The sequence below is a fragment of the Nyctereutes procyonoides genome, unplaced genomic scaffold, assembly GCF_905146905.1.
Source record: "Nyctereutes procyonoides isolate TBG_1078 unplaced genomic scaffold, NYPRO_anot_genome, whole genome shotgun sequence".
NCBI classification, from domain to species: Eukaryota; Metazoa; Chordata; class Mammalia; order Carnivora; family Canidae; genus Nyctereutes; species Nyctereutes procyonoides.
Window position 1 is genome coordinate 5,583,383 of NW_026575040.1, and position 25,787 is coordinate 5,609,169.

The 25,787-nt window shown below is 47.0% G+C and overlaps 1 protein-coding gene across 3 annotated transcripts in view; it reads right to left on the minus strand.

Annotated features, from left to right (window-relative positions):
- The window catches only part of THSD4 (thrombospondin type 1 domain containing 4), a 575,779-nt gene that overhangs the window by 456,424 nt on the left and 93,568 nt on the right, over nucleotides 1-25,787 (minus strand). For all 3 annotated transcript variants that reach the window (XM_055320025.1, XM_055320026.1, XM_055320024.1), the window contains one exon: nucleotides 3,505-3,943. In XM_055320025.1, the coding sequence (XP_055176000.1) occupies nucleotides 3,505-3,943 (439 nt within the window). The remainder of the gene's footprint in view (nucleotides 1-3,504; nucleotides 3,944-25,787) is intronic.

A 25,787-nucleotide genomic window follows, 5' to 3' on the forward strand; every position in this document is an offset into this window, starting at 1 on the left:
CCAGGACAGCAGGACTGAAATGGCTGTCTTCAGAAAGGCCTGCTTACAAGATTGGTCCTTGGCTGGCATCTAGGAACTCGGATTTCCTAAGGGTTTCCATCACTCCCGAAGTGGTAAGAGTGACTTGCTGTGCCCAAACTATTTGCATTAGCAATACGGTTTATGTTGAACACCTGCTTTCTTACTGGGAGTCTGGAATTTTGGTATGTGGCAGGCAGAGGGGGCCTATGTGACCAGCCCCCAATAAAACACTTGGGCACAGTCTCTAATGAGCTGTCCTCATAGACAACACTTCACATGTGTTGTCACAACTCATTGCTGGGAGAATGAAGCACCCCCTGCGAGACTCCCCTAGGAGAGGACTCCTGGAAGCGTGTGTCTGGTTTCCTCTAGATTTTGCCTCACGTGCCTTTCTCTGTGCTGATATTTCTCTGTACCCTTTTGTTGTAATAAATCACAGCTGTTGAGTCCTCCCAACAAATCATCAAACCTAGCAGAGGTCTGAGGGACCCCTAACACAGAGAGTTTTAAGGTGTTCGTGGGGGAGAGGGGTAGCCCAAGTGCCAAGAAGCCATGGGCTTATAAAAAGAAGAGAGGCAGCCCTGCTGTCAGTAGCACAGACCTCTAAGGAATGACACCTCTCAATAAGGTAAGTAGGATGGGACTTGGGATGATGGGGTGCACTGGGGAGGACACTGTGTGAAATGTTACAGCCAAGAGAAGGGAACCAAAGCTGTATAATCCTTTGTCGACATTCACCTCCTTGTCCTGGCTTGAGATGTGACTTTGCTAGCTGTCAAATGATGGCAAACATCATAAATTCACAAGAATTTTCTAAAATTCCTCACAATTCAGTGTCCTTAGTAGTGGAGTCATCCCAGCCCCCAGAGAAGCCACAATATCTACATGGAGAGAGGCAGCCCTGCTGTCAGTAGCACAGACCTGGCAAAATGTTCACACTTGAAAAATGTAGGTGAAGCAAGAGAAATACTAAGTAGATCTCAGGTTCAGTACATGTCAAATGCCTTCTCTCTTTTTCATTCTCTTTATGGTTTATGTGATCTTCAAAATTAAGAAACATACTAGTTAGTCCATGAGAGAATGTGTTCTACATTAGAAATGAGTTCATTTAATTTTTTGTTCTAAAGATTTTAAGTTTTTAAGAGAGACATAGAGTGGGGGAGGGGCAGAGGGAGAAGGGGAGAGAGAATCTTAAGCAGGCTCCGTGGCCAGTGTGGAGCCCATCACAGAGCCACGGGCTCAGTCTCACGACCCTGAGATCGTAACCTGAGTTGGAACCAAGAGTTGGATGCTTAACCAACTGAGCCACCCAGGCAACCCCTGAATTCGTTGCATTTTTAATTTTTTAAAAGATTTTATTTATTTATTCATGAGAGACCAGAGAGAGAAAGGCAGACACAGGCAGAGGGAGAAGCAGGCTCCATGCGAGGAGCCCCATGTGGGACTCGATCCCGGGTCTCTAGGACCACGCCCTGGGCCAAAGGCAGACGCTCAACAGCTGAGCCACCAGGCATCCCATTATTTTAAAAGGATAGTAATGATATTCAAGGACAGGGACCATGTATGATCACGGACACAAGTATTTCTTTTTGTTATAAAGCCCTGTCTTAACATCTCCTCATTTGATCCTCTTAATGACCCTACAAGACAGATAATACAACTCTTCTTTTATCTTCTATAGCACCTGCTCTGTTACAAGGCAGTGATGCTTAATAAAGACTTAATGGTTGACTGATTAGCAATGGTTTTAGAAAAATCACTGCTGTACAAAAATTAATAATCCCTGAAGTCTGTCAGTGGAAGAACAGGCTAAAGAGCAATCCAGGCATTCAGAGGAATTATTAAAATCACAAATTAAGTCATTTCTATGGACTCTATAGCAGGAAATATATTTTTAATGAGGAAATTGAAGCTAATATGTAACAGCTGTCCTGTTGCCCAGTAACGGAATATTAAGGCAGATTAAATTATTAATTAAAAATAGAGCAACTTGGAAATTTAACCTTTGGACATTCTCTTATTTCTTTCTCCTTTACACAGTCTTTAAGCTGATATTTAAAACACACACACACACACACACACATTTGGTCATCTCATGTAGTTTCCATTTATAATTTTCCTTGCTACTGCTTAGCAATGGAACCTTCAGCAAGTTATTCACTATCAGACTTTTTCATCAATAATATCCCAAGTGCTCATGCCAGGAATGGCAGGAGACTGACTGGAACATATTGATGCTAGTCACACCTGCCCCCCTCCCAACTCCCACTTCTTGAAGCACCACCACCTTAGGCCCTAAATTAGCCAAACTGCCCTTGACCAACACCAACCCAGGCACAAAGGATAAATATTGTTGATAAAAAGCCACTGAGAATGTGGAGGTGGTCTGATATGCAGCAAAAGGGACTGTCAAATAGACATGGCCAACAGGCACATGAGAAAATGCTCCGCATCACTGGCCATCAGGGAAATACAAATCAAAACCACAATGAGATCCCACCTCACACCAGTGAGAATGGGGAAAATTAACAAGGCAGGAAACCACAAATGTTGGAGAGGATGCGGAGAAAAGGGAACCCTCTTACACTGTTGGTGGGAATGTGAACTGGTGCAGCCGCTCTGGGAAACTGTGTGGAGGTTCCTCAAAGAGTTAAAAATAGACCTGCCCTATGACCCAGCAATTGTATTGCTGGGGATTTACCCCAAAGATAGAGATGCAATGAAACACCGGGACACCTGCACCCCGATGTTTCTAGCAGCAATTTCCACAGTCGCCAAACTGTGGAAGGAGCCTCGGTGTCCATCGACAGATGAATGGATAAAGAAGATGTGGTCTATGGCTACAATGGAATATTCCTCAGCCATTAGAAATGACAAATACCCACCATTTGCTTCGACGTGGATGGAACTGGAGGGTATGATGCTGAGTGAAATAAGTCAATCGGAGGACAAAGATTATATGTTCTCATTCATTTGGGAAATATAAAAAATAGTGAAAGGGAATAAAGGGGAAGGGAGAAAAAAATGAGTGGGAAATATCAGAGAGGGAGACGGAACATGAGAGGCCCCTAACTCTTGGAAACGAAGTAGGGGTGGTAGAAGGGGAGGAGGGCAGGGGGTGGGGGTGAGTGGGTGATGGACACTGAGGTGGGCACTGACAGGATGAGCACTGGGTGTTATTCTATACGTTGGCAAATTGAACACCAATAAAAAATAAATTCAAAAAAGAACTTAACAACAACAACAAAAAGGGATTGTCAATAAGTGATTCAAAAAGTCATTCCTTAGTCACTTAAGTGACAGCCTCATGAAAATGAGAAGAATGAGAAGTATCCACGGAGAATGCCCGCAGAGAGGAGAGAGGGACAGAAGATACACGGGTGTAGGAACGTAGGCCTGTAGCCCTCTAAGACTGCGGCCTCTCGGTCTCCCAGGAGGGGCGGCGGCCATCCCCGGGCCCGGCGTGAGGCCGCGTGTACTCACGTTGGTGTTGCACAGCTTGTACTGCCGATAGGCCCCAATGCAGGAGATGGCAGCAGACCGGGCAGGCTGCGAGAAGCTCCGGGCTGCCCCCGTGCCGTGGCTGCTGCTGGTTTCCAGGCCGTGGAAGAGTCCGGAAGCTGCGGGAAAGCCTTGGTCATGAGTCAAAGGCAGCTGGTAGACGGAGGCCTCGGAGGCCTGCAGTCCGGAACGATGGCCACTGTCGCTCTGGTGCCGAGGCCCCTGCTGGGGAGCCTGGTGGGCCGGCGCGCTGTAGCCGTGGCCAGGACCAGACGCCTCCGGGGGCCCGGGGGGCCGGGACGAGGCTCTCTGCCTGCGAAGCCTCTGTGCTGGGTGCGCCGAGTCGGTCTGCAGCGGCAAGATATACGGGGCCTTTCCGTAGCCGTACTTGCCAGGGCCGATGGGACCGCGGGTCCTGCTCCTAAGGAAAGACGCACAAGGGGAGATGCATGAGTCACAGGAAGGTCCATGTTAACCTAGAAACTGTGATCCCTGATGGAGGGGACGGGGTAGGGACGGAAACTTTGGGAGAGTGCCTATGGGGGCACGTGGAGGCAGAGGGAGGGCATTCCGGAAGGGGACGTCCTGTCCTGGAAGCTGGCACAGGGAGGCTCCACGGAGGCTGGAAGGTAGAATGAAGGTGGGCGACGTGAGTGGTGGAAAGTGAGGTTGGCACGGTACGCTGTGGGCAGGACGTGACTTATGGCAGGGCCTCTGGACCCGTTCATAGGCTGTAGGGAGCCCCTGAAGGTTTTCTGAGAAGTATATGATTGTAATTTTGGCCACAGCAACTTCCTGTTCATTTGTTTTCTCTGAAAATAATTTGTGGGTTTGTTTTTTGTTTTTTTGTGTGTGTGTTTTTTTTTTCTCTCTCACTCAACTGTGCCTGATATTTCAGACCAGTTTCCATTACCCTTCATGCCCAAATAGCTTTTCCAGGTAAGTGGAACTTATAGCTAAGCAACCACACCCTAACGTAGTTCTGACGCCTGACTTGCACTGGGTCAAACTTAATCCCTGAAGAGGAGGCGAAACAGTTGGATACTCTACACCGAACAGTGGGTGGACGGGCATATCTTCGTGTTGGTACCATCTTTAGATTTTGTCAAGACCTGTTGCCTTGTGAGACCTTAGAAAAAAATCACATAAAGAATTATATGCTGGTATATGTTTAATGACTGTTTTCCAGGGAGGAGAAAGCCCTGATTTGTGGCATTTTCCTACATCCAGGGCATAAATGCTTCCACCATGACTCATCGCGAGGCACCATTATAAAGATACAATCAGCTCTAGTGAATGGGATAGAATAGTTCCAGCAGACCGTTGCATGTATATTTATTGCACAACTACTGTTTATAAAACACAGAGCTAGGAATGGTCAAAATATGAAAGTGAGTCAGATATGGTTCCCAAGTCCCCAATCTTACAACCTGAAAGCAACCAGAGCATAGCACAAGTTAGGATACGGCCTTGCGAGCAATAGCACGCGGTGGTTTGAGAATTCTGAGGCGAGAGGAAGCATTTCTGTCTGCAGGGATGTGAGAAGGGTTTCAGGGTCACTGGTCTGAGCTGGGAGCGAGGTTCCAATACTCTGTGCAAGGACCTGAAGAAATCATTTCTTACTTCTTTGTAAAATGTCTGAGCTGGATCTAATGACCATGAAGGTCATTCCAACTCTAAAATTATATGCTTCCATAATAATTAATTCTACATTTATGTAAAATTGGAAATGTGCCCAAGGGTTTCTACAGGATGGCCCCATTAAAATAAGCACATTAAAATAGCAATCAAGGTGAAACACTAATTTCTGTCCTCGTGAGGAAATTCTTTCTTCACTCTATGTAACCACTGAATGTAAAATTTAACAGACCACAACTAATTATTAACATCTTTATCACTAATTGCACCTTCATTCTTAGCTGATAGGGTTTTGAATTAAACTGCGCTACAGTGTTTATTTTGCCTTTAGGCATTTCGCGATTAATCTTGGCAACACTAGGGACTCTGTTAATGACGGGGGAATCCAGCGTGCTGCTTTAAGAGACACAATTAAGAAGTTAGTCTTAAAGATATATATAACTTGGATGTAATTTGCCTTTTTCTTTCTTGTGGCAGGCCAGGTAAAATGAATGACATCATGTAAAGGCGAGGGAAAGAATTTCTGTGTGTATGTCTTTTCCTTTTAAGATCTGAAAGCCTACCAGAAATTCCAGCCTCAAAGTAAGTGCCAGGTGGAGATGCCAGCTGAAGGTAATAGAGAAATGAGGACACGTGAAGCAGTGCTTCTCAGACTTGGCTGTGCAGAGGAATCAACTAGGGATCTCGTTCAAGACAGACTCTGATTTGATTGGTCTGGGATGGGGCCTGAGACTCTGCATTTCCAACAAGTTCCCAGGTGCTGCTGGTGCTGCTGGTCCAGAGTCCCATAGCTTTGATGAATTGAAATTCCAAACCAAAGGATGAGAACGCAACCATAAAAGTGATCATTTTTTCAAAAGATTTGTTATGTACTTGAGGGAGAAAGAGAATGCTCAAGTGCATGGGCATGGGGAGGGGCAGGGAGAGAGGGAGAGAGAAACTCAAGCGGACTCCCGGCACGGGCTCCATCTCACGACCCTGAGATCATGACCTGAGCTGAAACCAAGAGTCAGATGCTTAACTGACTGCACCACCCAGGCACCCCAAGAGTGATCATTTTTAATGGAGAATAACATCTACAAAATTTTCTTAGGACCTAACAGAAATCTGCTGGCCTGGGCCAGGCTACAATGCTGCAGCTCACCTAGCAAGGGCTACTGAACCAGGACTGACTTGATCCTGCCCTTAGGGGGGAACAGAGGCAGCAGAGAGATAAACTACTGTTGGCTGATGACTTGAGTAGGCATCTTTCCAAAGGCTGCCCATCATCCCGAGGAGGTACGATACACAGGTGTCGATGGACATTTTTGTATTCACGCTGCCTTACAGAGCCTTGGCCTAAACTGGAGAACCACTGCCTTGCAGAGCCTTGGCCTAAACTGGAGAACCACTGCCTTACAGAGCCTTGGCCTAAACTGGAGAACCATTCAAAACCCACGGGAGTAGCAGCACCACTGGAAAGATGATGTTTCAAAAACACATGACCAACTAACTGATAAACGGGCTAACAAGAATGAGCAGCTGGTCAGGGTGTGACTGTGAGAGATATGATTTATGAATATTTGAGTTGGGACCCTGGAACGAGGGGCAGACTAATCCCCACTTGGCTAAGGGAGCATGTGTTTTCCTCACAGTGGTCAGAACTCATCATCCTGATGGTTCAGGATGGCCTCTTCCCCACCAGGACAGGGTCCATCTGGCCACTTGCAGGGTGGCCTCCTCGAACTGGGCAGATCTATGCAGAGTTGGGGTGATGAGTACAGATGTGGCCAAGGGAGAGTGTGTGGTCAGTTAGCCCTTCAGGGGTTAGCATGTGGTAGGTACCTGGGAAGCCGTAAGGTTAGTTGGTTCTGTTTGGTCATAGCCCGTCTTTGGGATTTTACATTGGACTCCTCACTTGTCAAATTTTGGAAATGTGGGTCTTGAGAAAGAAACAGAAAAAGCCCAGTTTGGCCACCTAGGCCTAGGTGTGAGCACAGCATAGTGATTCATGACTTGAACTCTGAAGCCAGATTTCCTGATTGGAATCCCAGCTCCGCCAGTTACTAACTTATGCAACTTTGGGTAAGTGACTCAGTCTTCTGATAATTCAGTTTCTTCAAATGGGGCCAGGGCTAGGGAAAGGCCAGTGAGGTACACAGGATGCAGCATTTAAAGGTCGCCCCGGTGCTGGTGGAATCTGAGAGTGAGGTCTCCTTGAATGTTGTGCCCCAGGGCTTCACTCTAGGCCCAGTCCTGCCCTGTATGCATTTATAAACAAAGACAATGATAGTACCTTCCTTACAGGTTGTTGTAAGGAATAAACAGTAAGAGCAAAAGACCCAAATGATGCCTAGCACAGAGCATGCATCATATAGGCATTTGCTTTAAAGGAAAAAAAGTTCTCGCTTGGCCGCTTAGTTTGGCAAACAACGCACCATCCACTTTTCTTACCTATAAAACGGGAGTATGCCCACCAGAAGGACTAAAATAGAGAGGACAGATAATAGCAAGTGTCGGGAGGATGCAGAGAAACTGGAACCTCGCACATTCCTGGAGGGAATGCAAAATGGTGCAGTCACTTTGGAATGCTACCTGCAAGCTCCTCAAAAAAGTTAAATGTAGTGTTACCATATGACCCAACAATTCCAATCTTAGCTATATACCCGATAGAAAAGAAAATATATATCCACCCAAAAACTTGTATGTGAATGTATATAACGGCCTTCTTCATAACAGCTAGGAAACAGAAACAACCCAAGTCCATCGCGTGATGAACGGACAAACAACATAGTATATCCAAAGAATGGGTTATTATTCAGCCATAAAAAGGATAGAGTACTGAGATGCGCTACAACAGAGATGAGCCTCAAGAACACTCGAAGTGAAAGAGGCCAAAATGAAAGGCCACATATCATACTGATGTGTACTACCCAGAACAGACGAACCCACAGAGTTCGAAAGGAGATTACACAATAGCCAAACTATGGAAAGAGCCCAAATCCCCATCGCCTGATGAACAACGGTGTGCTATATATACACAATGGAATATTGCTCAGCCATCAAAAAGAATGAAATCTTGCCATTTGCAATGACATGGATAGAGCTAGAGTGTGTTACGCTAAAGCAAAATAAGTTAGAGAAAGACAAATACCATATGATTTCACTCATGTGGAATTTAAGAAACAGAACTATTGGGACTTCATCAAGATAAGAAGCTTTTGCACAGCAAAGGAAACAGTCAACAAAACTCAAAGACAACCTACAGAATGGGAGAAGATATTTGCAAATGACGTATCAGATAAAGGGCTAGGTTCCAAGATCTATAAAGAACTTATTAAACTCAACACCAAAGAAACAAACAATCCAATCATGAAATGGGCAAAAGACATGAACAGAAATCTCACAGAGGAAGACATAGACATGGCCAACACACACATGAGAAAATGCTCTGCATCACTTGCCATCAGGGAAATACAAATCAAAACCACAATGAGATCCCACCTCACACCAGTGAGAATGGGGAAAATTAACAAGGCAGGAAACCACAAATGTTGGAGAGGATGTGGAGAAAAGGGAACCCTCCTGCACTGTTGGTGGGAATGTGAACTGGTGCAGCCACTCTGGAAAACTGTGTGGAGGTTCCTCAAAGAATTAAAAATAGACCTGCCCTACGACCCAGCAATTACACTGCTGGGGATTTACCCCAAAGATACAGATGCAGTGAAACGCCAGGACACCTGCACCCCGACGTTTCTAGCAGCAATGTCCACAATAGCCAGACTGTGGAAGGAGCCTCGGTGTCCATGGAAAGATGAATGGATAAAGAAGATGTGGTCTATGGCTACAATGGAATATTCCTCAGCCATTAGAAACAACAAATACCCACCATTTGCTTCAATGTGGATGGAACTGGAGGGTATTATGCTGAGTGAAATGAGTCAATCGGAGAAGGACAAACAGTGTATGGTCTCATTCAATTGGGGAATATAAAAAATAGTGAAAGGGAATATAAGGGAAGGGAGAAGAAATGTGTGGGAAATATCAGAAAGGGAGACAGAACATAAAGACTCCTAACTCTGGGAAACAAACTAGGGGTGGTGGCAAGGGAGGAGGGCGGGGGGTGGGGGTGACGGGCACTGAGGGGGGCACTTGATGGGATGAGCACTGGGTGTTATTCTGTATGTTGGCAAATTGAACACCAATAAAAAATAAATTTATTATTAAAAAAAAAGAAAACGGATGAACATAAGCAAGGGGGGAATAGGAGAGGAAGAGAAATAATGAGAGACTCTTAATGGAGAGAACGAGCTGAGGGTTGATGGAGGGAGGTGGGTAGGGGAGGGGATAGATAACTGATGGGTATTAAGGAGGGCACTTGTTGTGATGGGCACTGAGTGCTGTATGTAAGCGATGAACCACTGAATTTTATTCCCGAAACCAATACTGAACTATATGTCAACTAACTAGAATTTAAATTTAAAAAATAAATAACAATTTAAAGAAAGTTCAGCAGATGCCAGGAGGGGAGGGAAAATCAGGAGGGAGGGAAAAATTGGGAGTGACAGCTGAAGGGTATGGGGTTTCTTTTTGGGGTGATGGAAATGTTCTGTAATTAGACAGTGGTGATGGTTGCACAGCCTGTGAATATAATAAAAACCACTGAATTTTACACTTTATTTTTTATGTATGTTTTTAAAGATTTATTTATTTATGTTAGAGAGAAAAAGCCCTAGGACAGGAGGAGGGGCAGAGGAAGAGGGAGAAGTGGACTCCCCACTCAGCAGGGAGCCCGACAAGGGGCTGGATCCCACAACCCTGGGATCATGACCTGAGGCCAAATGAGGAGTCGAATGCTTAACTGATTGAGCCACCCAGGCGCCCCACTGAATTACACACCTTAAATGATTGGTCTTATGGCATATTAATTATATCTCAATAAAGCTGTTACTTTTTTAAAAAATTAGGCCATGAATTATTCGTGTCTTACCTACTTACAATGGTATCATAAAGATCAAATTGAAGTTATCAACAGGAATGCATGTTTTGAACCTGAAGGCAGTTTTTGTCATTTTGTCTTCCAGCATTTGCTCCACAAACCTTCACTTAGCAGATTCTAGGAACATCTACTGAGCATGATGTGTAATGTTTTCGGGCCCTGATAACATAAATAAATGCTTCCCTCCCCCACAGGATGGCTCAGTGACAAGAACTTGACAGTAAGGGCTCTGACATCAGGTTCCGGTCCCAGTTCTTCCAGTGACCTATTGTGGGTGTCTGGGAAATTGTTGTTTCTTGAGATAATGGATGGAAATAGCATTTTGGAAAGGGTAATAAGTACATAAAATGTTCTTCCTTACGACGGGTTGGCTGACTGCCATCCCAGGGCCTCATTATGTGTGATGCTGGGCAGCTTTGTGACGTGAGGCCCGGCCAGTGCGATGATTCCAGCACAGACACCACATCTAGTCTCCTTCTCAACCCTATGCACGTGCCCTGGACGTGTGTCCTCCATCACCTGTAACGGACAACACCCCACTTCTGCTGCCTGCCCGGACCCTTCTGAGTGTTAACCACATATGCCCAACTGACCTCTAGACTAGAGAGTCTGCTTCTCACTTGGGGATCTTGCCAAAATACAGCTTCTGATTCGGGAGACCTGGGTGGACCTCTGATTCTGTGTTTGTAACCAGCTCCCAGGTGATGCTGATGCTGTGGGTCTTGGGACCACCCTCCCCCTACTCACCCCGCAGACATCTCAAACTCAACACATTCGAGCCCAAATTCATCATCTTTTCCCCTGCAAGACTTCTCCTCCTAGTTCTTCCCATAGTCTCCACCTCAGCCATTCTCAAACTCGAGTAAGTGCCAGAATCACCAGGAAGTTTTGTAAAAACGGGCCACTGACCCCCATCTGCAGAGTCTGATTCAGGAGATCTGAGGCAGCATCTGAGAATCTGTATTTCTAATAGGTTCCCAGGCAGAGTTTCACACCATGAAAAACACTGCTCTGTTTCACTCCCATGTACCACACCACCGACCAGGGTGGGCTGGCTCTTCCACTCTCGCCACATCTCTGTTTTAGGTCCATAGTCCTTGGCTTTGCCACTCAGCCAGCGCAACATGGCTCCCACTGCCTGTCTTGTCATGGCCCTGGCACAGCATGGACCACCCACCCCATACTCCATGTACTTATTTCTCATGCTCCGCTCGTGATGTTTCCTCCCTAGGCTGCCTTCTCCACCACCATGTCCTGGACTACCTCCCTCTCCCCTCTGCTCAGTACTTAGCTGAAGCATTACTTCCCTAGTAATGCTCTTGCTGGTGCAGACTCCACCCAGCCCTTCACTGCATAAAATCAATGTCCTTCTCTTTCATCCTCCCACTGGACCCTATGTGATTGTCACAGCTCGATCTGTCTAGTCTGCCTTAGTTTATTGGCCTGTAGGCTCCTTCAGGGCAGGGGATACCTCTTATTTGTCTTATATTCCTGGAACCTGACAAGATGACAATAGGAAGAGCTGAGTAACTATTGAAAAACTGAAATATGAATGAATGAATGAATGAATGAATGAATGACTCAAGCCCTGATTGCCAAATGAAGGAAAAGCCCTCTCTCCATTTATGCATTTGTTTAATCTCTACTTTACAAAATACTGTATTATATTAAAAGACTGTTAAACTAGTGTGGTGCTGAGGATAAGGCCACCTCCCTCTATGTAAGGATAAAAGTCTTGTCCACCAGGAGAGGTCATTCCTGGTACCGAACCCTGGAGAAGGAACAGGTTCTCAGAATGGAAAGAGGGGCCCAGCAGGGTCTGGAACTTGGGCTTTATTCTCAAAAGGAGGGAAGAATTAAGGAGTTGGGGTGCTTCCATGCATGTCTGTCAGAGTTGGAAAGCCACCGAGGCCAGGCTGTCAGCTGCTTGTGGCCGTAGGACGGCTTCCCACCTCTTTGCTTAGCACTGAGTGGAATGGGCAGCAAGAGAAGCCTGCTCTCTCCAGAAGCCAGGCTGTTTGTATTTCTTATGCTCTCCATGTTTACTTCCCTTTTGTTTGGCCTTAGAGCTCAGACAAGTCTCTGCGAGGGGCCCAGCCTCCCTCAGCTGTGCTAACATGAACCACACATGGGCCACTGCATCCAGCAGAGCAGCAGCCCCTGGGACGGGCCCGCAAGGAGCCCCAGGAGTCTGAGTCTGGGCACCCTGGAGGAGCTGGACCTCCATGAATGGAGCTGGCAGTGACGCCAGCTGTCCCTGCTCCAGGGGGAGGTCTCCTTGCCCTGCTTGATCCTGGGGGCTCTGGCTCTCACAGCATTTAGAGAAGTAGCACTCCTTTGCAGCTAGGTACCTGAGCTGAATGGCTAGATAAGCAGAAATCAGTTCTTCCCTAGGGAAGATGGGAGGGAGGGTGGTGGGATGGAAGATTACTGATGACTAGAGATGCTGGACAGAAGCAGGGGTGCTGGGGAGTCCCTGCACCAGATGCTGCTAAGAAAGTCTGAGCTCCTACTGACTCTTTACTACATCCAATGAATCATCTCCCCATGATTTTAAGGAATGATTTTAAGGATTTTATGCCATATTTGCACTTGCCACCGTTATTATATATCAAAACAAAACTCTCACCAAGCCAATGTTTTGGGGCACATTTGGCTGACCCATCTCCATACCGGAGACAGGCCTGAGGAACTACCTCGGAATTATCTTCTCAAACCAAAGGAAATAAAGAGTTTGATTAGCAGGCAGATGAGGGACGAAGTGAGAGGCCATAACCAGAGATTAGGCCAGAATGCTGCGGCCTGGGGTGGGGTACAATACAAACTCCAGATGCGTTTAGGAGTCTGAGACAGAAGGGACCTGCCTGCCTTGTGGGGAAGACCTCATCCAACATGCCCCCTAAGCAAGACATGGGAGGCAGGTGTCAGGGCAGAGGCGCGTACCCGAGGGGTTATCCCAAAGGACTTTTTGTGGGGATTTTGGCAGCAGTTACTGCAAAGAGTGGAAAGCAGTGAGGCAGAGCAGACACGGTGCTCCCTTTACCAAGACTGTACAGTAACTTTTCATCTGGGAGCCACATCCCCCCCAGAGAGAAAAGAGGATGCAAAGAAAGGAGGGAATCCTGACCAAACAGTATAAACCCTGAACCGACAGTCAGAGCATTGAAGTCTCCCAGAACTGGCTGTTGTCCTGCAGCAGCAGAAACAGAGGCTCATGAACCAAGTCTGGTTATAGAAAAATCAGTTTGCATTTTGCATATCTGAGTCGTGACTTAAAAATGATAAATGCTGGGGATCCTTGGGTGGCCCAGCGGTTTAGTGCTTGCCTTCGGACCAGGGCATGATCCTGGAGTCCCAGGATCGAGTCCCCACATCAGGCTCCCTGCATGGAGCCTGCTTCTCCCTCTGCCTGTGTCTCTGCTTCTCTCTTTCTCTGTATCTCTCATGAATAAATAAACAAAATCTTTAAAAAATTTTTTTTAAAAAATGATAAATGCAAGGGGCATCTGGGTGGCTCAGTGAGTTAGGCATCTAACTTTGGCTCAAATCATGATCCAGGGGTCCTGGAATCAAGCCTCGGGTGGGGCTCCCTTCTCAGCAGGCCCTCTGCTTCTCCCTCTCCCTCTGCCCCTCCCTCCGTGTGTGTGTGCACTCACTCAAATAAATAAATAACATCTTAAAAATAAATGAATGAATTATAAATGTGAAACGCAACACACACGTCCTTAAATGGAGGAATAAGGAGCGAGTTAAATGATGGTACAGGCAGACACTGAAGGACAATGAAGCTGTTTAAAGGAACAAGGGAGATGCATAAGCCTTGAGACAAAATTGCCTCCAAAACACGGTTAAAGTAAAAAAGAACAAGTCACTGAACTGAGGATATCCATGCTCCTGTTTGTGTGAAAAAAAAGAAGAAAAAGAACAGAGAAAAAAATGTACACAGGACACGAAAATGCATATGCATAACGCAGGATACATCTCTTAAGGACACCGATGAAACCTGGGGAATCACCCAAGAGGGAGGAGCTAAGACAGACTCATTTGTCACTTCTTATCCTTTGTTCTCCCGTAAAAAGTGTTTTTTTTTTTCTGTAGTTTCCAAACTGTTTAAAGAACTTGTAAAACTCAACACCCAAAAGACAAATAATCCAATTTAAAAATGGGCAGAAGAGATGAACAGACATTTCTCTAAAGAAGACATCCAGATGGCTAACAGACACATGAAAAGATGCTCCACATCATTCAGCATCAGGGAAATGCAAATCAAAATCATAATGAGATACCACCTCACATCTCATATTGGCTAAAAGGAACAGCACAGCAAACAACAGATGTGGATGAGGGTGAAGAGAAAGGGGAACCCCTCTGCAGTGTTGGTGGGAATGCAAACTAGTACAGCCACTCTGGAAAACAGTATGGAGGTTCTTCAAAAAGTTAAAAATAGAACTACTCTAGGATCCAGAAATTGCATTAGTGTGTATTTACACAAAGGATTAAATAACCACTAATTTAAAGGGATACAGGCACCCCTATATTTATTGCAGTATTATCTACAATACCCAAGATACGGAAGCAGCCCAAGTGTCCACTGACTGATGAATGGGTAAAGAAAAGGTGGTATATATTTACAATGGAATATGACTCAGCCATAAAAAGAATGAAATCTAGGGGCACTGGGGTGGCTAAGTCAGTTAAAACATCTGAGTTTGACTCAGGATCTTGGGATCCTAGGATCAAGCCCTGTGTATATGGGATCCCCACTGAGTGGGGAGTCTGTTTGTCCCTGTTGCTGTGCCTTAACCACCCACCCCCTGCTCAAATAAATAAATAAAATAATTTGAAAAATAAAATAAAATCTTGTCATTTGCAATGACATGGATGGAACTAGAGAGCATTATGCTAAGTGAAATACTTCAGAGAAAGACAAACACCATATGACTTCACTCATACGTGGAATTTAAGAAACAAAACAAACAAGCAAAGGGGGAAAAGAAATAAGAGAGACAGACACAAATCAAGAAACAGACTCTGAACTCTAGAGAACAAAGTGGTGGTTACCAGAGGGGAGTGAGGGGAGGCGGTGGGTGACATGGGTGTTGGGGATTAAGGAGAGCACTTGTCACGATGAGCACAGGGTGATGTATGGAAGTGTTGGGTCACTATTTTGGACACCTGAAACTAACATGTTATCTACACTGGGATTAAAATAGAAACTTAAAGAAATGTGTTTTCTGCCTTCTGCACAGGCTTTCGATATATGAAAGCAAATAAAAAGGAAAACACTAAACTGTTTTTCCACTGAATCTTTTAGGTTGTAACTGTGTGGACATCCGAGGATCCTAAGGAGCAAATACAGAAACCTCCATTCAGCCTCTTTGAGGCTGCATCCGCTGTATAAACAACATCACAAAGAGAAGGCAAGTCAGGAATCTCAATACTTAACTATGCAGACATTTTGACTGGATATAAAACACCGACTTATAAATAGGCTGAAAGCCTAAAGAGCGAGGGGGGCAGAAATCATCAGGGGACTAAGTGTTCCTCTGAAATGTCACTGTCAATAACTGAAAAGTCATATACTCCCAGAAAGATTTTAAAGCAGCGGAGGCTACCACCAGCCTCAGGCCCAACTGGGAGCTTCTTTTGAGTCTGTAAATTAGCAATGACTATGATGCCCAGTCTAGTACTTTTGGTGATGACCAACACCCCACTGCACATTCCCAGGCTGCCTAACACCATCTCCACCCATCAGGTACCCCAGTCAAGATGAGCAAGCTCATGTACTTTTGACATCTCTCTCTTTACTGGATTTGTCTTTCTTAACATAGCCCTGATCATTACCCTCAAGTTCGTAAAACCCTTACAGCTCATCTCTGCCTAGAAATAAAGTTCAAACTGAGGTGGTTTTAAGGCATGCTCAGTTTGGTGCTCTGTTTCACTCTTCATCATCTGGTCTCAGCCTGTCTTACCAGATTCAACTCTAGGCTTCAGCTCCCTCCCCTTGCCTCCTCCCAACCCCACCCTTTCCAGGCATAAGGGAGCACTCAGCATTTCCCAAACACACTGAGCCCTTGTGCCTCCAAGGCCCTGCCTGGAATTCTAAGCTACCTATTTCTGCACTGGAGCAGCCTTCCAAGCTCAACATAAATATCGGTGCCTTGTGTGCTTCCCCTGAGCCACCCCATACAGTCAGGGCTCTGGGGCCTGCACAGGCAGTGCCCCCAGACTGCATGCCCCTCTGCCATAGCACAAACACTGTGTCTTGGTAACGTCATTAGGGAAGGGGCCTGACTCCCTCTCGAGCCGTGTGGTTCTCCAGGGCATGGCTTACCCAGTTTCTTATCCTGTGTGTACAATCCCTGAGAGCAGTGGCAGCTCTGACCCCAGGCCCTCTGCGAATTTTGTTGAGATAACACACGTTAAGAGACCACAGCTTTACTACTCAACATTCTAGCCAATCCATCGATAAAGCCTACCTTTCTGGGTCAGTTAGTAAAGATGAAAAGGCTCTGAGCTCCAGTAAGCAAGAAAGCATGGCAGCCTCATGCATCTGGTAGGAAGCAAAGGGAGCTGGGGAAATTGAAAGTCAATTACCATTGGCCACCACCAAGAAAGACCCGAGAGAGAGCCCGAATTCCAGGGGAGGAAGAACGAGAGGGAGCAGGAGCTGGAGGGTGGAAATGTGTGTTCACCAAGGAGCCATGTGACCCAAGGCAAGCTGGACCAAGGAGTCTGCAGCCTGAAGCTGGAAAGAGAGTCCCAGGGCCTTGAAACTCACCCCATTCCACTGTGAACAACGCAACCTGCCACAGGGAGAAAGGACAGCATGGATGAAGTTCAAAGAGGCTGTGAGCAAGTGGTTTAGGTTGAGTGCATGTGTCTTCTTACAAGTTCAGAAGACTGTAGCTCCTGCCAGAACTGTTCCAGGCAATAAATTATCTGGTGTCACAGAAGGTAAGAGGCAAAACTCTGACCACTTAGGGAAATGAAAATTAAGATGATGAAAACAAAAGCTTCCTTGGTTGCCTACTGCACGGCACACCCTGTCACGGACGTGAGTCACCTTGACCAGATCTGCAGCTGCTCCTCAGAAAGTATATAAGGCCTGCATCTAAAGACCAGTATGAGACTCAGTGGACAGGTTTGCTCTGAGCCTTCAGGGAAGAAGGATCTGGAAGCCTTCTAAATGGGGGAGAGAAGACAGAAGAAGAAGAGGGAGAAAGGACACAGCGGGGAGTGATGAATCTGTACTAACAAGAGAAAGGAAAGAAATCTTTTCGCAAAGGGGCAAAGAGGCAAGCAAGCCAGCAAAGGAAGCAGAACGCTGGTTGTAGAGCAGTTCTGAGTTTGAAAGGCTCTTTTTGCACAGGGAAGCCAAGTCTCAGGAACACCCTATCCCCGGTGACCCAACCGCTGACCTCCCAGGAGGTGAGGTTCATAGGGCTGCCCCACACACACTCCTAAAAATAAAACTGAGGAGAGGCCTTCAGAATACACCCAGCCCTTCTGGAGCAATCCTGGGAGAGGCCTGAGGTTCTGCCTTCGGGTATTATCATCAGGCTGCTGCTTCTTGTTGAGCATTTGAAAACTAGCCAAGCGTTCCTAAGAATAAGTCATTATTGTGCTCCTCGGTGCTGCTGTGCATCTGAGTGGTCCCGGGTTTCCAGGACCAATCTTCAGGCGCTTTTATCCAGTGTGGGCTCAGAGAGGATGGAATGAAGACAACTGCGAGTGGGTGTTTCGAGTAAACCAATTCCAGACCAACAGAAAGCAATGGCGTCCAGTGGCTGTGGGGACACCGCTTACAGTTGAGCAGGTTATCCACTGCACAAGGACATCTGGGGGTTGAAGTCTAGCATGTGCTCCCCCAGTGGAGAGAAGAATCTGGCTGGAGGAAGGGCAATCTTTCTGGATTCATGACAAAAAATGAACTAGTGGAGGTCCAACAGAGAGGCATTTCCAGCTGAGGCTAAGTTAACACTAGAGAACTCAGAGCCAAGATGACGGGCCAACCCTGCTGGGCAGGGTGTCCTAGAAAAGCAAGGAGGGTAAGAGACTGTCCCACTGGCGGTAGTGGGACAAAAGTGGTAAACATGGGATGCTAGGAAGCCAAGGTGTTCCATCAAACAGGCCAGGTCAGCCACTTATTAGCTGTGTAATCATGGGTAAGTCACTCCACATCTCATCCCTAAAATGGGAGTAAGAGTGCCCACCTCACATGGCTGTCATGCAGATTAGTGAAATAATGAAGGTAAAGCGACCAGCATGGTGGCACTCCGTAACTGGCGGTTACCACGGTGGCTGCGCTTCCCGAAAGGGAGACACACAGGGCCTCCAACCTTGACAAGTGAGGATCACTGCAGAGGCAGAGAGCCAAACGTGGGCTGAGTGGTACGCAGCCAATTTTGCGTGAGAGAACAGTACATGCATTCATTTCTCGAGCGTAACGGAGAGGAGTCCTCTTGGGAGTCAAACCTGTTGCTGGTGTGGGATGTAATCCAAACCTGAGCAGCCCTCCAGAACTACAGGGGCTTAGGGGAAACCAAATGAGATTACCTGTGGGGCACAGTGCCTGGCCCGGGCAGGTGCGAAGCAAATGTGAGCTCCTAGCCCCTCTCCCCTGGGGACTGTCAAACAGTGCCCCCCCCACCCCAGAGGCTGACCCCCCCACCCCAGAGGCTGACCCCCAGCAGGCTGAAGCAGGTTGAAGAACGATTTTCTCTAAGTCCTGCCGAATTCATTAATATTACAGCAATGGTGATTATAACACAACTTCTATTTCTTGAACATCTTTTACGTGAAAGGCCCGTGGAGAAAACAATGGTATTTCTCTCATATTCTGGATGTTTCTCCTGCTCTGAATGTTTTAGCCACTTTCTATGTATCCACATACCATATATCACTTCATTTTTTTCTTTATCATAAATATGAAATATTTCAAGCATAATAGCCACTTGTGAAGAATGATGCATAACTTTCTTCCTTGCATGAGGGGAAGTTATTTGGGTCACTCTCAGTGAACTGGAAGAAAGAGGGATTTGTTCTAGAGTTTTACTCCATCCCCCAAAACATGGAGCATCATGTGTTTAAATAAATTCAGTATTCCAATACCAACGATTTACACACCTGCTGAATGGTTTATGCGTGTTATCCCACTCGACCACCACTGCAAACAGCAGAGGGGGTCATTACTCCTATTTCATACAAAAGGAAACTGAGTCCACAAGACCTGAAACAACGTGTCCGAGCTAGAAGTCTGCGTTAATATTATTGTAATTTTAACAAATGTTACTGAATGAATTGTAAGCTCTTCAGGAGTTCAAACAGCTGCAATATAGCATAGCTTATAAATACCAAATGCCATTCACAAAGGATTATAGGGATGGACTGTTTGGAATGAGAATTTACTGGAAAACGGGGAAGAAATTACTGTCTCCCTCCAAATCCAGAAAGAAAACATTTTCACTGCTAACCGACAATGGCCTGCATTCCAACTGCTGAGGGAGAGAAATCTCAGCCCACTGCTCCTGGGGGCAGGTGGCGCACAGGGGACCGAATGTTCCCACATGAAAGAGATACGGAATGGAATTCAGATGATATCGTGGGCCTGGAAGTCAAACCATAAAGGGGAAAAGGAAGGCTCTAGGGGCAGGTCCTAATCTTGACCCAGACCTGACCTAGGGGGGCACTGAGTGAGAAAAGGGTTGGGGAGGAAGGGGAAAAATCAACAGTGGTGATGAACAGGCTTGGAGGCAGACCCCCTTAGAATCCCTCCTAGCTCTGGGCCCCAAGGCTGGTGCTTCCACCTCCAGGTACAGAGTTTTCTACTCATATAAAAAAAGGGACAACATGGACACTGTACTCATACAGGCCCTTTGAGGTTGAGCTCTGAGATATGCACCATGTGCTCATTTCCCAGGGCTGCCTTGACAAACTACCGCAAGCCTGATGGCTTAAAACAATGGAAATTTATTCTCTCGTAGCTCTGGAGGCCAAAGTTCAAGGCAGGGCCGTGCTCCCTCAGGCTCTAGGAGAGAATCTGCTTCCTTGCCTCTTCAGCTTCTGCTGGCTGCAGTGTTCCCCAGCTGGTGGACCCAACACTGTGACCTCCAAGAAAAGTATCCTCAAGACGCTCTCTGTCTTCACATCCCATTGTCCTGTGTCTGGGTATCAAGTCTCCCTCTGCCTCTGTCTTACAGAGACACTTGTGGTTGCACTCAGGGCCCACCTGCATAATCCAGCATGATCTCCCCATCTCTAGATCCTCAACATAACCACGTCTGCAAAGTCCCTTTTTCCAAATAAGTTGGCATTTGCAGGCTCCAGGAATGAGGACCTTTAGGAGGGCCATTATTCAGCCTATGACACACAGTACACTCTTGATAATGTCAGTCATCACTGTTCCCGTTCTGGTTAACAGAGGGGAGCCAGAAGAACGGTACGTCCAGGAAAGAGACAACAGATGGATTAAGCAAGAGAGGACTCGAGAAGCCCGTAAGGACCTGTTAGCACTTTGCCACGAGAACCAACAGAGAGGCCACAGCACCTGTGCCCCAAACCCTCTCACGTCCAGCTAAATCACCCCGCCCCAGTGTATGGGCTCGGGGTGGCAGTGGGAAGAGTGGGGACCCGGGGGTCGGACGACGCCTCCAGATCCCCCTCTGCTCCTTCTGGGAACACGATGCTGGGGACTTTTCTACCTCAGCTCAGAGTCCTCAACTGTGAAATGGGGCTGGTTGGGGCCCAGACAACACATGTAAATGGCATGGCACACAGGAGGGGCAATAAAAACAGTTACCATCATGACAGCTGGCTCTGCGATGTGCGAGGAGGATCTGGGAGGAGACCACAGTCACGCATGCATCCAGGATGTGTCCCCATCCCATCCTCACGCGAAGGCATCTCAAGCTGCCACCAGGCGTGCATCCAAGGAGAAGCCCTAGGGGTCCCAAATGCAAAGTCGAGATCCCCTTTCTGGGACACATATATTGGAGTCAGATTTTTTCCATGGCCCATCATATCTTTCTTCTGGAACCTGGAGTTATGAATGACTTGGAGGAAGTTCAACGCAGCATTCTTATGGCAAATGTGATCTTTGTTCTGATAACTAATGAAATACTTCTGACACTTAATGAAATGCCACAAGAAATGAACAAGGGCTCTTTGGAGCCTTGTCTGAGATCAGAGTAACTCAAGCTTAAAATCTGGCTCCAATCTTTCCTAACCTACAGGCAGAAACGTACATACCAGTGGGCCCGGCTCTGCTACAAAGCTCTCTCACTGAAAAGGGCCAAGGTTTCTGATTTAGAAACCAAAGCACATTAAAACACCGTTTATCTGGTTAGCATCAACGGGTAACCTCTTGTCAAACAATTCAGGGACTAAGTGGAAATCCTGCTTCGGAAGGTAAAGAAACAAAACTTTCCCTGCAGGAGGAAAATAAGGAGCACCAAAAATGCAGAGTGTGCATTTCAGACAGATGTACCTGCTTGCTCTGCTCACTGCCCAGGATCACTGGGGAGTTTTCCAAAGAGAAATGCAGACAAGACCAGAGATTTCCCTTCCCCTGGCCTTGTGGTTTCTGCCGCCCCCCCCCCCCCCGACGTAACAAGACTCCCTAGGTAACAACGGAGGGTCAGGAAAGTGGCATGTGGCTTTGTGAAGTTTAATTCACAGCAAGTTTTCCTATCCAGCATCACGAAGGAGTCCCCTCGGCTCCAGGGGCCCTCAGGACAGAAATAACATATTGCTCTGGAGTTATTAATGATGAAATGCAAATAGTCTCCAAGAAAGTGGCAGGAAAGAAGGAGCTGAAGAAAAAACAAAACAAAACAAAACAAATGACTCCTACCCACAGCCAGGGAGAGTTCTCCAGGGAGGCAGGAAAGGTAAAGCCTGGTACCTTCCCAGCAAAAACACACCCATGCACACACATGTATACACATGCACACGAACACACAGGCATGCATATGCACATGCGTACAAGAAATCACAGAGGGAGACTTGAGGCCCTAAAACCCAAAGATGAGCTGCTCAGTGATAATAAAACAATCAGCTCATGTTTTAGAACATGTCTCATGTTCTTCAAAGTACATGTACAGCTGTTACCCCATCTGACCCTCTCAATGGGCCCTGCAGCAGACAGAGGACATACAATCATCCACATTTTATAGATCAGATTAAGTGATTCCCAAAGGTCACCCAGTGAGCAGATGATGGAGCAGAGAGAGGAAGTGGGGTCTAATGACTCCCAGCCCAGGGCTTCCTCCCTCTGAGGTAAGAAATGGGAGTGCTTTCAACAGAGAAGGGCCAAGCCCCAGGGGGAGACCACCGAAAGAAGGCCAGACATGTGGCTGGCACTTTTAAGAAAAAGTCATGTTATGAGACAGAAGTCCCAACAGAGGGGTTTGAAGGGTAGGGATCTTGATGCATCTAAAGAGAAGAAAAACCATCGCATTCCTGAGCATGTTTGGAAACGTGGCTGAGAGCCGTGTCTTCCGGCCACCTTCTTCTCCTGCTGTTACTCTGGATGGCAGGATGGTGGTGGGAACATTAAAAACAGCAACTGGACCTCAAGAATGCACCAGTACCGAGCAGGAGATCTTAACGGATGCAACGGGACCCCCCTTATTTTGCAGACATGCAAAGGAAGGCGCAGAGAAGTGACCTGCCCAAAGGTGAAAGCATTCATGAGAATTGGGAACTGGACCCTGAACTCTAGATGTGGACTACAGAGCCCTTTATTCAACCCCAGCTGCCTCGAGCAACCATTACCTCTCATTTTATTAATGTCACTGTCCTTGATGAATACTCCAAAGAAGGACACTTAAGGGAGGGGTGGGGAAAGGATGGATTTCCCTTTTCTTTTTTTCCGGGAAACTGTACTGCTAAATTTCCCATGGAAATTATCAGACACGATGTGGGGCAGTGGCCAGTGGTCCTGCTGACACAGAAACTGCCCCATTACTAGGGTATTTTTAAGGCCTCCCAAAAGGCAAGTACACGGTAGGCTGAATTATTCTCCCGCCACCCCAAAACACCCACCTCTTAACCCCCAAAACCTGTGAATGTTACCTTGTGTGGCAAAGGGACTTTGCAGATGTAATTAAGGATCTCAGGATGAGGAGATAATCCTGGGTTATCTGAGTGTGATGTAATCACAAGCGTCCTTACAAGGAGGAGAGGTGGCTGACAGTTCCAGAAGTTGATGAGAGGTGGGGCGAAGGGAGGAAAGGCCCGAGAGCCCAGGAAGGCAGGCTGACTCCAGAAATCAGAAAGGGAAGGAAAGGAATCCTCCCCTGAAGCCCCCAGAAGGAATGCAGCCCTGCTGACACCTTGATCTTAGACTTCTGGCTTCCAGACTGTAGGAAAATCAATTTGTGCTGTTTTAAAGCACCGAGTCTGTGCTAAGTGTTACAGCACCATTAGGAAGTGAGTACGCTACGGCAAAACTCGAGGAGCAAGTCTTAGCTCCCCGGTAAACCAACTCTGGTTTCTTGGGATTTATGCAGATGGGGCAGGGCGGGGTGGCACAGCCATTCTGGAAATGACAAGGGCAGTAAAGAGAGGTTCAGGCTGACTATACGATGGAGATGTCATCAGGCTTTAAAATGGAAAAAGAGTTGGTCATCTGTAGCAACAGGAACCATCTTTCTCAAAGTCCTTCTAACGCAATCCCCCGAGTCCTGCTTCATGGGTCCTCCCTGAAGAGGAGCCTCTGGGCTTCCCCAGCCTTGCCTGGACATTCTCTCATTCACAGCCTGTGCTCCAGCCCCGTCAGGCTGTTTCTGACTCCAGACCATGACAGGCTCACGCATGCCCTCCTTACTTACCCTTGGGCTCTGCTAACATCCTGCTTCCTAGCTCAGCTCAGCAAAGCCTCCCCTGGCCCCTCCAGCCCCCTCTCTTTCCCTTTCCTTCCTCCCCATGCCCGGGCCATCCCTCTTAAGAGAGCCCTGGGCATGTCAATGTCTGTCTGCTTGTCTTCCTCCTCCACCTCCCCAGCCTGAGCCCCTCGGGAATAAGGAGACGTTCTCATTCCTCTTGTGTCACCAAACATGCCATGTACCCCATCCTCAAAGTGCTTCCCAGCTCTTTCCCACCCGAGAAATGCAAACCCATCCTTTAAGGAAATCACCCTTCACCACCAAGTTACCTTGATTCCCCAAGAAGGAGCTGCACCTGTGCTCCCACAGCCCTCTGCTCCCCGCGCCCCCCCCCCCAGGGGAACACTCATCATCCTCCATCACGCTGGGCATCCCTGGGCAGCCTCCTCAGTAAACACGAAGGTCCTCGAAAGCCATACCTCCCACTCCTACATATTCACTGTTAGCGCAGTGCCCGGTTCACAGCAAATACACAAAGGATGTTGACTGAATTAAAATGGAAATAAAACTCAAAGAGGAAATTGCTAGGCCATCTCTACTAATGAAGCCCTGTGGTCCAGAGGCAGCCTTGGGACCTGGGACACCTGGGTGGCTCGGTGGCTGGATGTCTGCCTTCTGCTCGGGGTGTGATCCGGGGCCCCAGGATCGAGTCCCATATCGGGCTCCCCTCCAGGAGCCTGCTTCTCCCTCTGCCTCAGTCTCTGCCTCTCTCTCTGTGTCTCTCAGGAATAAATAAATAAAATCCTTAAAAATTAAAATAAAATAAAATAAAATAAATAATAAATAAAATAAAATAAAATAAATAATAAAATAAATAAAATAAAATAAAATAAAATAAAATAAAATAAAATAAAATAAAATAAAAGCAAGTACTTTTACGTTAAGGTTTTGCCTGGCCAGCTGCTGACTCTCCCTAGTTGGTTTCCCCTGGGCTTCCCCACGTCAACTTCGGAGCTCCTGGTGGAGACAACTTCAGTGTTACTCTGTATTTTTAGTGTAGTTACACGCATCTATAAATACTGGAGAAAGATCCCACTTTCCCTCATCTCAGGAAGGTATCAATTTATGCAACTTAGCTTCATCAATGAGTGTTACCTTCAGTTTTGAAAACACCTTTCTAGAAATGTAAGAAAAGCCTTTCTAAAGGTACAAGTGTGAGAGGACCCTAACACAGCACAGATGGGTTTAAAGCCCGACTCTCTCTGCTTTTCTTCTGTGTGACCTGGATCTAGACATTTTCTCTCTGACCCTCGGGTCCACCAACCTGAACTGAGAACAATATGATGCAGTGGACAGTGATGAAGATGTGACAAATGCCACACATGAAATGCCTGCCACTGTGCCTGGCACGGGGAAGTGACTTTTCCACCTCTCCAGAGTGCTTATGGGCGGCCCCACACAGCACTTAAGCACTTTGGATGAGTTTCCCAATTCACAGCAGCCCCACAAAGCAGACGTGCGACTCTCCCCCCACCGTCTAGGAAGCGGCAGGGCTGGGCAGAGAAACCAGACCTGCCAACTCCAGGGGCAAACTCCTCACTGTCATACAATCTGTGGCCCCCACGGACGTGCTGGCTCCCACTCCCGCATGTCACCACTGGCCCTGGCTCCTAACACTGTCTCCAGCAGATGGAAGTTCTCAATGTGGCTGTGTTGTTAGCCTCCCAGGGGAGGGGAGGAATGCTCCCTGCCTTGAAAAATCTCTGAATTAAAGCCACCAAGCACCCCATTGCCCAGATTCCAGCAGGTTCACACGTGTG